The sequence below is a fragment of the Fulmarus glacialis genome, unplaced genomic scaffold (assembly GCF_000690835.1).
Source record: "Fulmarus glacialis isolate BGI_N327 unplaced genomic scaffold, ASM69083v1 scaffold29202, whole genome shotgun sequence".
In the NCBI taxonomy this organism is placed as follows: Eukaryota; Metazoa; Chordata; class Aves; order Procellariiformes; family Procellariidae; genus Fulmarus; species Fulmarus glacialis.
Genome location: NW_009200218.1, coordinates 3,720 through 17,333, shown reverse-complemented (window position 1 = coordinate 17,333; position 13,614 = coordinate 3,720). Strand labels below are relative to the sequence as shown.

The window sequence follows — 13,614 nt, the reverse complement described above, 5'->3', positions numbered from 1 at the left end:
GAGCCTCAGGGGACAGAAACCTGCTGGAGCTCAGAGGGCAGTACAAGAGAACAGACAGAATTCAGCTCGGGTCCTAGTCCTTGCCAGTACTAAATACAAATAGTAGGGTTTTTTAACCAATTTTTCTTGTTTCAGCCCCTCCGAACTCCCCCCCTCCCCTCGCACGGCAGCGCTTCGCACCGTCTTCACAGTCTATGGCCAAGTCCACCGACACGGTGTAACGGGACAGGCTGCCCGGGCGAAGTTTCGGTCTGCTGAGGCTGCTGGAGGTCGGCAGGCATTTCACTGTTGATTTAAATTAGTTCAGGTCGAAAATTCTTGCAACGAGGGAAATGTCATCCTGAGGACTTGACAGGATGTTATGATTGAAGGGTAATTGAGAGGGCACACAAACGCACCCTGTAATTCATTCCAAAAGCGTGTTTTGTTAAAACCCAGTGTCGCAGCCCTAAGGGCCTGCTGTGACTGGGACTTCCTAACAGCCACATCTGCCTGCCGGAGGATTTGCCTACTTCCACCCGTACAGAGAAGCACAGATTCAGTTTGGGATGTGTTTGCACACGAAAACTGAACTTTAGCCTACAGCCAGAGTGGGGTAAGGGTAAAAGTCTGTGAATTAAAGGCATATTTTTTAAAGCTAAAAAGAAAAGATGAGCTCTTGTCCATCAGCATACCACCAAAGCTCCCAAACTGAAAGGCAAGATAAACGTTCTGGTATTTCTTTTTAGGAAATAAGATAATAATCCTCCTGTCGCAGAATTAGTTCTTGCTTTCAGTTTACTAGTGAAGCTTCAGGAATATTTGGGGCATTTTGAAAATGAACATGGTACTTCAAGCGGTGATACCCCCTTTTTTATGTGTTTCTTCAAATTGCCAGTAGCGCACAATGAGATTTTGCCAAAAATGGACATCTGTCAAAAAGTCGGTGAGAATTATGAACTACAAGAATATGAACTACACACACACACACTGCAAAAAAGCAAGGAAAACACTGTACATGCATATAAATGAAGATGGGTGTCAGCTTTATTACAGAAATGGGATTTTTGTCTGTTTTTACTAGAGGACACTTCTCCAACTCTGTCCTTTCTTACAGCACACGTTTTCTTCCTTGGAATTTTTTTTCTTTCAAAGTCCAATTTGTATAAGCATTAATATTGAGGACATAAATGTCTAAAGATCTAAAACACGAGGTTTGCACATAGAGAGAAAATATTTAATTAGACCAGCTGATCCAGACCAAGCAAGCAAGCTTGAAAGCAAAAGCACATAAGGAATCTAAGTTGGTGTGGACCAGTCAGGAAAAAGCTGTCCCATTCCCAATTGTCCTTATCTTTGAGTTTGGACAAAGCGGCATTTTCAACTTGAAAACAATTTTCCTTCTCCTGCCCAGGACTGCATGTGGTTCCCAGCTCTCAGCTCTGTGCCATCAGAGTCTAGCGTCTCGCCTACCGCAGCCCTGGACAGTGTCAGATCTCAAACACAGGTGATGATATTCCAAACCTTTACAGATAGCTTTCTGGCAGCGTACCTCCATCTGAGACACTTCGTGGATTTAATTCTAACATAATATTCTTGCTACCGTAGCACAAATCAAAAGGTCTGTGCAAAATTGCGTTCTTTTTTTATGGTGACTGTAAGTAATCTATTAATGGAACATGAACCCCCAAGAATTACAGATAGTCAGGCTTTATCATACCTAACTCACAACAAATGTACTATCCCAGTGCGTATGTATTGCAGAGAAGGCACATTTCTTACGATGCCTGCCAGTTTTGTTGCAAAACTGTTTTCAGTGGCTTACATTTTTCTGATTTTTAATGCCAAATGTCTGTTTTCAGGAAAAAGTCTAGTAAAAAAATACATTGTTTTGCATCTATTCAAAAATCTTGGCCACATTAGAAAAGCTCTCCTTGTTAGGGAAGGAGCTGAAATTTAGTGGAGAGGAGGATTTGGAAAACATGAGTCTTTTGTTGCACCCATGAATAAACACCAAAACTCTGTGGTCATTTGTGCATCTTGGGTTTCAGCAGCTGGACTTCTCCCCTCCCCAGATTTCGGTCACACTGGGCGAGCTCCTTCATGGCAAGGGAAGGAGCGAAAGAGGACACGGACTGGGTCAAAGAGGCAATGTCAGGACCTTCACCAAGACCAAGGCTTCCACTTGTGTAATCCTGACACGTTCTCATAGCTACGACGTTCTGTGTACTCAGTAGTGCAAAGATGAGGTAGAGGAAAACATGACAAGCATTCAAGTCAGGAGCACAGTCTGAGGTCACACAGGCAACTTTAACCTACACCTATATTTGGGATGTGTGATTTTGTAATCTTTTTCTCAACATGGCTGCAGTTGAATATTTTTATTTGAAAATATGACCAAATACACATTTTAGTATTATACATATCTCAAAGGCCTACTCTAAGTAATCAAACTTGCACCAATTGTTACTGTGATATTTTTTCACTAATTAGAACAAGCTTTTGTGGTATGAAAAAACCAACATGAAAGGCAAGAAGATTTATCTGCCTCAGATCATTTAAACAACACTTAAGAATTCCACAACACTTCTCAGCTTCAAAGTAGTTAAAAGTTGTTAACTAATGATTCCTTCCAGCAACCCTGCAAGATAAGCAGATACTTTTGCCACGTTTTTACCAAAGGAGACATTGCAACCTGGGCGAGAGCCAGCTCCAGAATGCGGTAGCTTTTGGGCTGCCAGCTCTGTATGGTCAGGCCACACCTCTCTCTTAAATGTTAAACAACAAACACAGAGCCACAGGCAGAACCCGGATAAAAATAGCATGCAATGCAAGGCAGCGAGTCAGTCCTTTACTTTTAGGCGTTACAGCTTTAAACAATTAACTGTCAAGAACAATCTTCATTAGTCTTGGTCCAAAAAACACACTCTGTTGAGCCGGCACATTTAATAGGTACAATATCACTAATTCACACTGTGCTATCTGTGCTACTTTAAGAGATCACACCGAGGAGGTACAAAAGCATAAAAATTCCAGTCCAGCCCCAAAGCAAGCCTTGGTGTCTCATCATACGCATAAATGAAATTATTAAAAGAGATAACCATCTTAAAGACTCCTTGAAGATGTCCAACTTGCATAGCTTACACCCCAACACTGTTATTCTGTCAGCATGAATAAATCATAAACTGGTCCTGTCATCAGAAACCGCACCTGGCGTTGCACACCAACTGCATATTGAGGGAACAGGTTGCGTTGCAACTTTTATCACCCAGTTCATCACGTGGCAGAGAACACAACAGCCATGGAAGCAGTCAAGCAACTTCCAAGACAGCTGAAAAGCCTGCATTCTTGTATGATATAATTTGACTGACTTAATATCTAATCCTTAAGGTTTTATTACAACAAAGAAAATAATCCACTTTGCTCAAGGAATCACATCCAGGAACTGATTTTTAGACCAGGACGTAGCAGACTGTAATCAAAGTCTGTTCTATACATATCCAGTCCCTTTCAAAGCCAAATATTTAGAATGACCAGAACGGGCATCAAAAACAAACAAAAAAAGGCATCAGATGTCTTTTTCAGGTAAAAGCAACTTAAAAGGCTGCAAAATAACTGCAACTGACATTTAAAATGTTTCAACCCTAGATGTATTCCGGGTCTTTGAAAGTACATGTAAAAGAAAACAGAGGGTGTTGGAGAGCAAGGGGAGGATGCAGACCTAGCAGTTCAGATTGCAGCTTCTGGTAGGTACGACTGCCCATCTTCATAAATACATCTTATTCATCACAGAATAATGAATAATGACAACTGTTCCATTAAAGATTTACTTTATGAGTACTCTTCAAATTGATTTCCATGTGCAACAGAGGAAAAAAAAGTTAGCAGCTTACTATTTATACGTACATAACTCCTTTCCTCCCCTCTTCTCCTATCTGAGTGAAAGGGTAAGAACAATTATGTTACTGTAGCAGCATTTTCAATTCATTAAAAAATAAGCAACATGCCTCTATTTTCTGATACCTTGCAATTCATACAGGCTTTTTGCCTTAATTCAAATATATGAGACTTGCCTGTAACAAGCAATACACATCTCACGTTGAAGTTCAGAAAGAAAGTATACTGGAAGGGTGGGCTTATTTATTCAATTTAAAGATCACACAGTACAGTGGCCTCCCAACTCTCACAAATCCTGTGTGCGTTTTGAAGTCCACACAGGCCTGAACACACTCAGTCTGTTGTAGCCAGATTCAATTATACTGCAGGGAGGCAAGGGGCAAACACAACAAGCCGCTGGATTTTAAGTGAAATCTGTACAAGGTGTACCAAAACATTTCCGTCCCAGTTCGAGTCACTTAACTATGACTGAGACACCAGGAGAACAAACAGCATTTCTATTCACAAGAGAGAAGGGCTAAGACTATTGGTCTGGTAATGCTGTCAATAGGCATCTTCAGCCAGAATTTAAAAGATATTTAAAAAAGCCCAGAGAAAAAATCGTTAGGTTTTAAAGTATTAACTTTATTAATAAATATACATCCATATGATGATGTAAATACAGATCATGAACACTACTCCATTCCCATACACATAATTGCACACGAGTAGCTCAAGTTCATGGACATAAAAACATACACAGTATCTAATCAGGCTTTTTACAGCAGAGGGCGGGGTGCTGATACTAGTTATTTAACCGATTACTGTTTCCCCCAAAGTAAACCTGTGGAAAAACAAATGATAGATTAAAGTATCAGAAAGTGGTTCAAATTTCAGAATACAGATTTATCTATTTGGAAAAAAAAATCACAAGGAGAAAGGTCTAGTCTCTACTAAAGTCATAAATATATTTAAGCAGTGTTAAAATATATGCATTAAAATAGAGAAGAATAAACTTCTTTTGTGGTCAGAAATGAAGTCTGCAGTTCAAAGTATTTATAACTGTTATCAACTGTTTTAACTGTCAACTCTAAGGATAGCGTGAAACATTATTATACATACAACAAAGAATAGCAGAGTCACAGCTAATGAAACCATCGGACAAATGACTTCACATTGCTCTGCCTTTAAAGCTCTTCAAAAATGGGGGAGGGAGTTAAATTCTCATCTGAATTACTCTGTGTGTTGTAGTTCCAAGTAATTCTTTTCACAGACACATCACTTTTCACTGACAAGGCTTGGTTTTGTCCTGACTGAACTCTTAAGATCTTTCAGACAAAATGAAAATATATTCATTCAGAACAGAGATCTTTAATGGCTCTTGATACATAGTTATTTTGATTAGTTTAAACTAAATCCGAGATATAAAGAACATTGCTTTAATGACAAAGCTAACTGCTGATTTTAAAAATACTATCTTTGATATCAAAGTTAGCCACTTATGATGGTATCTGATTTTTTTCTGCCAAAATATGGTGCTAGCATCTTGAATATGTCCAGTGCAAGACTTTATAGTAGCAAAATTATTTGGTTTTAAAGTTTAAGTAAATTTAATCAGAAACTGAATAGTAGTTACTATATGTATATTAAACAGTGAACTTGTATAGCATCATTAAGGAATAATAGCAAGCTAATACATTTCATTTATGTATAAATAAGACGTTAGAAACTTGATAATTAAAAGAAATTATTAAAAAACAAACTTGACATGTAGATCTTCTGAACAGTGTTAACACACAACAGTGATCCTAGCTTATGAATAGCTGAATTATCATATATAATATAAAATAAGCAATTTACCTTACAAGTAATGTTTTCATACTATGGGGGGAAAAGGCCAGTTTTCCCATTGGTGCTATTAAAGTTTAGGCATTAACATGCTGTTTCAGTGTTTGCAATGGAAAGAAAAGTGTTGAAAAAAGCACAATGTATTCTGCAGATTATACATAGGAAGAGCAGAAGCATTTCTAGTTCACTTTGAATCTCTAACTCCTTTCTTCTTCCCCTCACTGCATGGCACCAGTAAACTATAGTCAGATATAAAATAAACCAGAATTAGGAAATGCCCAGCAGCGCACTTCTGGTCTCCTTGCTAAATCCAGAGAGCCAAGCAGTGCATTAGACTCTCTGAACAGTTTTCTACTTTATGCTCATCATTTCACAACTGACAACGTTAATTGTTTTTTTACTGGGATTATATTCCATCTGATAAAATTAATAAACAGAATGTAATGAACAGAAATTGCTTAGATGATTTCATTATTTCATCAGCATACTTGAATACAAAATTCATTATACTAGCAGAACAGCAATACATCTGCATTATCTCCTGACACACAGCACAGCACCATTGAGGAGATGCACAGGTGAGAAATGGAACAGGAGCAAACAGGATAAACAGGAGGAGGTAAGAAGTGGAGTTTCTCCAAGGTACAGTGGTGACATGCAACACGTTCCTTGCCAGCGAGGTGTGACACTCCTGCAGTTATGACATTCAGCTGAAGAGGACTGCTTTCCCAGCTGAGTTCAGGAAAGAACTCAAAGCAGTCTTTGTTGAAAAATCATATGATTAAAAACAGCCAATACAACACAGATCCTGAGGGTGAATTAACTCACGTTAGCATTTTGCATGTGTCGGAAGTTACATCGTTCTGAGAAAGATTGCTAAATTTCAGGCTTGTGAGTTTGTTGAGGAACAGAACGTATAACTGGATTTCATAGCTTCAGCATGAAGAAACTATTTTTAGTAGCAGTTTAGCTGCCATTAGTTCATCTATCAACTAAGGAGCCATCCAGTACAGTTGAGGTTCATTGTCTTAGTTGCCAGTGCATACACAGTTCCCCCACAACAATTCAACACACCTATTGTAAAGTACAGCATAAAGTCCAGCTCAATATGTGTTAGGCATCACTGGAACACCTGAAGGCTTGCTGCTTTTTTCCTGATAAAAAAGGTATGAAACATGACATCTGTTTCTTAAGTTGTCATCACTGAAATCAAGAGTTCTCATCTAAGTGACAGCAGGCCAGAATAGCATTTATGTTAACAAAAATATCAGCATCATTACTCATTCAGCACAAGCTCAATTAACCCAAATTTTTCTGCTCCCCAAATCTGCAAACTCTATATATTCTCCCCCACCCCCAGATATTTGAAGCTACAAATTTATCATGTCATATTATACGTGAAACAACTTAAACTTTCTTCCAGATGGGAAAAAAAATGCGCGCTTTAATTCCAGTAAAATAAATTTAGAACAGACAATATGCAACATTGAGGACTGATTTTTTTGAAGTCTAGATTAAAGTATTATACACACACACTCACACACTCTCTCACACTTAAAAAAAAAATTAAACACACCCAGTTGAAAAATTGAACATTTCTTTTGGAAGGAGGGAAGGTTTTAGTTTGAGTCAAGAAAGGTATTTATAGCTAACCAACAACGTTTTTTTTCAGCTTGCATGCATAGATGAATTACTTTATATCTGGGGTCTAGCAGTGCAGTAAACTGCATCCTGTTTGCATCAGCTATACAGTTTGCTTTTATAAATCATGAAAATGGTGTCCTTTGGTAGATATATAAGCTTCCATAACTTAAATATAGTATAAGTGTCAAACAACGAAATAACTGTATTTCCAGGAATATCTGGCAAAACTAAGTCTGAAACTTGGCAACAGTGTCTATTTAAAAAGTTTAATTTGTAAACATTATAGATTAATACTTTAAAAGCTATTAAACTGTCGCCACCTAAGCACAGATTTTAAAGGCAAAAAACAGTGTAAATAGCTATTTACAGATTTAAGAACATACTGTATAATATTAACCAAGTGCGTAACTAGAATGAACAGTACTTAATTTCTTATAAAATATTTCAAAGAATTATTTGTGGTTTGGTATATATACTATTAGGCATTTCAAAATTACACAGCAGAATCCTGTAACAGCATAACTAAAAGAACAGCTATCACCTAAAGGCAGATTAGCTTGTGTTAATAAGGTGCTGTGAAGTTGTAACGCGCTGTACAAATGCTCAGTTTTCTTCAATATTTTCAAAAGTATTTTTGGAGCATTAGTTGAAATTGTCTTACTGCTACAACTCCAGAAACAAAAGCCACCTGAAATCAGCACTTTAAAAAAAGGTTGAGTTTTTTTTGTTTGTTTTTTTAAGTATCCATCTGAGGTCTGTAGAAGCTCCTGCAGAAGTGGAAAATGTAGCTTGCTGCTTTCTTTACCAATTTTTCTTATCGAGTAAGAACTCATCTGGCTAAGTTCCTTATTGTGGGATAGGCCACATCATGAACCAACAGCCAGCTAATTCTGTCCTCCTTATTTCAATTATTTAATGCATAACCACACAACTAGATTTACCAAAAATTGAACGTAAAACTAGGGACATGGACATTACTTAAATATCGACACCAAGGCATATGCATCACTTCAGACTTTCTTATAAATTATGATTTAAAACCAACAAAACCCCCTTTAAACCAGTGCCTTCTCAACACTGCTTTAAAAGTTACTGAATTGCACCCGTAGGCTATGGCATTATTTGAGTGAAAATAAAATCTAGAAATCCAGACTTAGGCAAACACTACCACAAAATGCAAGAAACATGCCAAAATTCAGAGTAAAGCTGATTAGTAAGGAGTTACCAATTCCCTCCTTTCATTCATTAGGCTGTTTCATTTTGCTACTAGTTTCACCAGCAGCATGTACTCCTCTGTTATGCACCATAGGATAGGGAAAAGCTGCACTGCCACAAGTATAATTTAGATTTGCAAGCCGTGATAGAGCTTTAATGCTACCTGGAGGTCTGCCTGGGCTGACTTTGTATCCTGCTGCTTTAGTTGTACCCAAGGGTCTGCCTGGACTTGTCTTAAATCCAGCTGCTTTGGTGGTCCCCAGGGGTCGACCTGTGCTGGTTCGGTACCCTGCTGATTTTGTGGTCCCTGATGGCCTTCCACGTTTACCAGATCGGTTGAGGTTTTTCTTTTTCTTTAGTTCGTCTTTTGTCTCTATATTCCTGCCACTTGTGGTCTGCAAGTGCGATTCGTTCAACGCATCTTGTCTCTGGCATGCAATTGGTTTGTGGCTGACTGCGTGGCTGTATTTACTTTGCTGCGTGGCATACAAGTCAAACTGATCGGCAGATCTCACATTGTCTTCGTTAAGGCAAGAACTCTTGCCAGTCCCACAGAAAGCTGTATTGCTGCTGGCAACAGGGTGCATCATTTTCTACCAAAAATAAGAGAGACAAATATGTATCAATATATAATAATACTGCAGTGTTCCACAAGCGAGAATCTTGCAAAAGCTACCTCTTTCTTAAAATCAGTCCAAACTACTTTTTCTATTTTTAGTAAACAGTATTGATGTCAGGAAATTACTTTTTTTAAACGAAAAGTTTTATTAATCTTTCACTTGAGGTTTTGTATGTTAACCTTTACCCATAGTTAAAAATGACAATTTAAACTATGTATTATTTAGATAGGTATAATTAGGGAAGATGTACATTAATGAACAAGAGCATTTCAGCAACCAAGATACACAATATCCGCTCACCCACCGCGATTTCAAAACCTTTATAACTGAATCTCATCTAAATTCCAGCCGTTCTAGTTGCAAGATTAACCTATCACCTGTGAGCCAAAGAAAAATATGGTATCACTCTCTTGATTTAATAGATACAGGCTCCCAAAGATTTTTGTTTAACTGCAGCAAATTAATAAAACACTATTCCGTTTTGTCATTTCTTGTCACAATGTGAAACTAAGGCATTCAGCAAAGACATTGGTGCCATAGTTGGGAAAGCAGAGGTACAAAATGAATCTATTACAAAGTAAAAGATGCTAGATTGCAGAAATGCCACTCCTGTCCTAGTTAGAAGAGCAGGTACAAATTGCAGGTAATGCCAACTCCGAGATAACAACTTTGGGAGAAACAACACGACTCCTGTTACGTTGTCACACATCTCCAAATATTCTGGAAAACCTGACCGTAGAGGTCAACAACTGTTTTATATAGCCTGCTCTTTTCGTTAGACAAAACCAACTTGAGCTGTGTTCTGTTTACAGAGGTTTACTTCTTTAAACAAGATCAAAGCCCTATCTTCAGGATGGCAGAAGGGCTACTCTCACCTGCATGTCACTGCAGGCTAACCCCGGCTCCAATGGACAAACTGATGTCCAGCTGCTAGAAACCACCATCATAATTACAAGCAACAACTTCTAAAGAAATTGGTTATGCTTATATCCATCATACCAAATCCCTGCAGCATATGTACTGGGGCAGAATCACAGCAGTTAAGAGTATTACTGGTATTCTAAAAGTTTTTTAGTAGTAATGCTTCTAAATACCAACACTGCACAAATACTGCCTCAGATTTCTTAATAGTGGCAATACTGTAAGAAGCCAGCAAGCCACGAAAGGAGCAACAGGATGATATTTTCACCCATTCAACTATATTGGTTCTACAACTTAAATAAGCTGCAAATACTCAGTTTAATAATAATATTTAGCCATGCTGAAGACAAGATTAAGCCAATCAATATCTGGCAAACCAGAGTATTTCTGTGCTCTACAGTCATGCTTAGGACACCGAATACTTCTTCCTGCGGTAAATTTCTCTAGTAGATAAGGTTTGGAAGATTTATTGTATTTTCCCTGCAGTAGCTCTGGAATATCACCTACAGCAACCCAATTTAAATTCTACCATTGATTACTGAATTTATTTGGCAGTTATGAATGTCTTCTCCCAGCCAGAGAGAAAGCATACAGCAGAAACGGTTTATTTACCCAGGAGTAAATCCCCATGCCCTTTTCTTCTGATTACAATGGATACGTTCCCTGCTGTAACACCCAATTTACCTTGGCTTGTCAAATACGCATTACAGTGTATGCATTACTCTTGTGCAAATATATGAATATGGTTTTATGTCAAACAGTGAAATTATGATAGTAATATAGTTTAAATATTAGATGGTTCTAGCAGAGATTATCTGAGTGCTACAATTCTAGTGTGTTCAATGGGGTACAGTGGAACAAACGTGAAACCACTGTTATTGCAGGTGTTGATTAGCAAACGAAACAACTAAGAATAATTAGCAAGCCTGCACTTAGCAAAGAACAAAGGAAGTAAGCTACAGGTCAAGAGACTTTTCTGTGCAGCAACAAAAAGGAAGCTTAAGGTTCTGTACAATTAGCAGTCAAAAAAATGTTACCTTCCTTTAACCCCACTAGTAGGGCCCACAATATCACAAAAAATACCTCAGATTTTTCATGATACGTAATTGCAAACATAAGGGTTCTCATAATGTATTTTTGCTGCTGAGAGAGTAAGCCCAGCGGCTCTGAAAGGCTATTCATCTGTTTGTTGATACACTAGAGGACTCTTGGAGCTGTCAGCAGCATTCTTGTCTCGGTACTCACTTTAAACACAGGAACACTGGCTTCAGCCCCAAAAAGCCGCTCCGAGCTCGACTGCCACAAAGAAGGATCAGTTCAGCTGCCCAGTATACGAGGAACACACCAGACCAGGGAGAAGGCACTGAATAAAGTGAGGGCCCCTGGTATTTCTCAGGAGACCGACCACCGCTCAGACTCCTTCCTGTCTATATTACATTCTTATTCTCTGCTTTTTCTCTTCGTTACAGTCAGGGGGATTTTTCCTACAGACACCATCCATCTTTCCTGGGGAGAACCATCGCAGGTACTCCTAGACAGTGAATATATCCTGCTGTAACTGGCAAATGTTGGAGCTTCATAACCATATGCATGTGTTTTGTGTCTACTGCAATATCTCTGAGAGCTCTCGACAAACACTAACTTTACGTACAAAACCTGGCTGATGCTAGTTTACCTTCCATGTGCCAACAGCCAGTATCACTGTAATTGATGAAAGAAGAAAGATGTACAAATCAGTAACTGTTTAAAATTTCTTACAAGAGGACAAAGCTTAATAAAAAACCCACAATCTTGGTGGAAGACTGCCAATGGGGTTTTTTTTAAATGCTTTTTCTTTTTCCCCTCTCTGCACCGTTTTTCATCAAACCGTGAAAATTTCAAGTAGTAGCCAAAGTTCATATTCTGTGTTTTTAAGACTTTTTTTGAAAAGTTTTAAAAAGGAAATCTGTAATGGAGCTTAATTACCCTAACATGGACATCTCCAGCATAATTTTACTTCATTCACATTACAGTGGGGAATAAAAGAATGTAGTGAGTCTATCTGTAGAGTGGAAGCAGGTTTCTTGGCAGGGAGATAGACAGTATAAATAAGAATTGGTATAAAATGCAAAGCTATGCCGATTTAAAAATCACGCTCTAGCTAAATTGTATAGCCAAACACACACAACTTTGTGTGCAAGCATTCTTAAATAAAACTGGCCAGAAAAGTTTCCAGCGAAATAGAACTTAATTGTTTTAAACCTGTAAATAGACATGTAAAAGATATTTGCAACAGTTTACTTAAATTAGTTTTTAAACTGATTCAGCTGACTGGTTGAATGTCTCTGTGTAAACAAATAGTTAAGATGAGGCACTGTACTAACGAAATTCAGTCATATTTCAGAAAGATTTTTACTGGAAAGTGGCTATAGAGGACTTTCTGTATGGATCCTTTTCTATCTGGTAATATATTTCTATACAAATACTGGGGAAGGGAGGAGACAACTGGATAAGCTAGCTTTGGGAAAAGAGAGGCAGCATTAGAGCTTCCCATGCAATTAAGTACAGAAGGTCCACCGCTGCTAGAAATAAAGAAAGAAACAGGACCGACCATCCATCCTGGACCCGCAAAGCTTTGCTGCAGGGGGATTTCTGGACATGGTAATGACCCTTGCTTTTAAAGCACAGCTGCACTGCCACTCTCCTGAGTACCTGCAAAGTTAACCTGCTTTAGCACTAACAAGGTGAGTTTGAAGTTTGGTTTTGCCCAGAGGACAGCCAGGCTACTGATCAGTTGATACACAATGTATGAGGCTGTCATTAAGATTTTTTGTATTTCACAGTCAAGCTTGATATTGTTTGCTTTCTTCTGGGACATGAAACAGAAACCATATTATAGGCGATAAAGACGCAGCATGAAACTTAAGAAATTTCACCTAATTCCAGTGATATTACAGGTTTTGGACAGACAGAGTGAGTGCATCCTTGTATCCCTAAACACAGGTTAACATACTGCACAGTTCTAGCTTACAACTGCTAAGGCTTCTGTTACTGATATGGCCCACCTCTCTCTAGGCTTGAAACTATGCAGAAAATCCCCATTCATGTCTTGTTCACTACACAAAATTTTAAGATCAAAGCTACTTAAATCACGTTACATAAAAACACCCTCTTGGGTTGTGACATGATGCTGTCTTTAGCTTTCAAACATCACACCCTTTGCCTTCTTCATGGGCAGAATTTAGCTGCCAGCATAGATAAGATGAAAACTTTCATGAGCAGAGAAAGTGCACAAGCCCACTGGAACAGGCACTTGCTCATTAACTCATTTTATACCGAGTACTGGACCTATGACCCATTATCTGCATTAAGGAGAATAATCAATTCCAACACAAGAAGCAGGCAACTGTGCTGGTCTCACCCACCTCAGCCTGCTTTCTATAACTACAGCCTGGTTAGCACCAGAACAGACCTGACTCAGCGAGTGCTTTTGAATTCTGGTAAAACACGCTTGAATTGGAGCAAAACTGAA

General features: G+C 38.4%; 1 protein-coding gene across 2 annotated transcripts; it reads right to left on the bottom strand.

Moving 5' to 3' along the window:
- Window positions 1-5,968: 5,968 nt before the first annotated feature.
- LOC104072456 (chromosome unknown open reading frame, human C5orf24) lies at window positions 5,969-11,219 on the bottom strand. Of its 2 annotated transcripts, none has more exons than XM_009573533.1 (2): window positions 8,726-9,153; window positions 5,969-6,857 (listed from the first exon to the last, which is right to left on the bottom strand). In XM_009573533.1, the coding sequence occupies exons 1-2, from the start codon at window positions 9,150-9,152 to the stop codon at window positions 6,817-6,819; spliced, it is 468 nt and encodes a 155-aa protein (XP_009571828.1). In that variant the 5' UTR covers window position 9,153; the 3' UTR covers window positions 5,969-6,816. The 2 variants fall into 2 exon arrangements, with proteins under 2 accessions (XP_009571828.1, XP_009571827.1); XM_009573532.1 differs by lacking the exon at window positions 5,969-6,857 and adding an exon at window positions 11,187-11,219 and having other exon boundaries at window positions 8,088-9,155.
- Window positions 11,220-13,614: the final 2,395 nt, after the last annotated feature.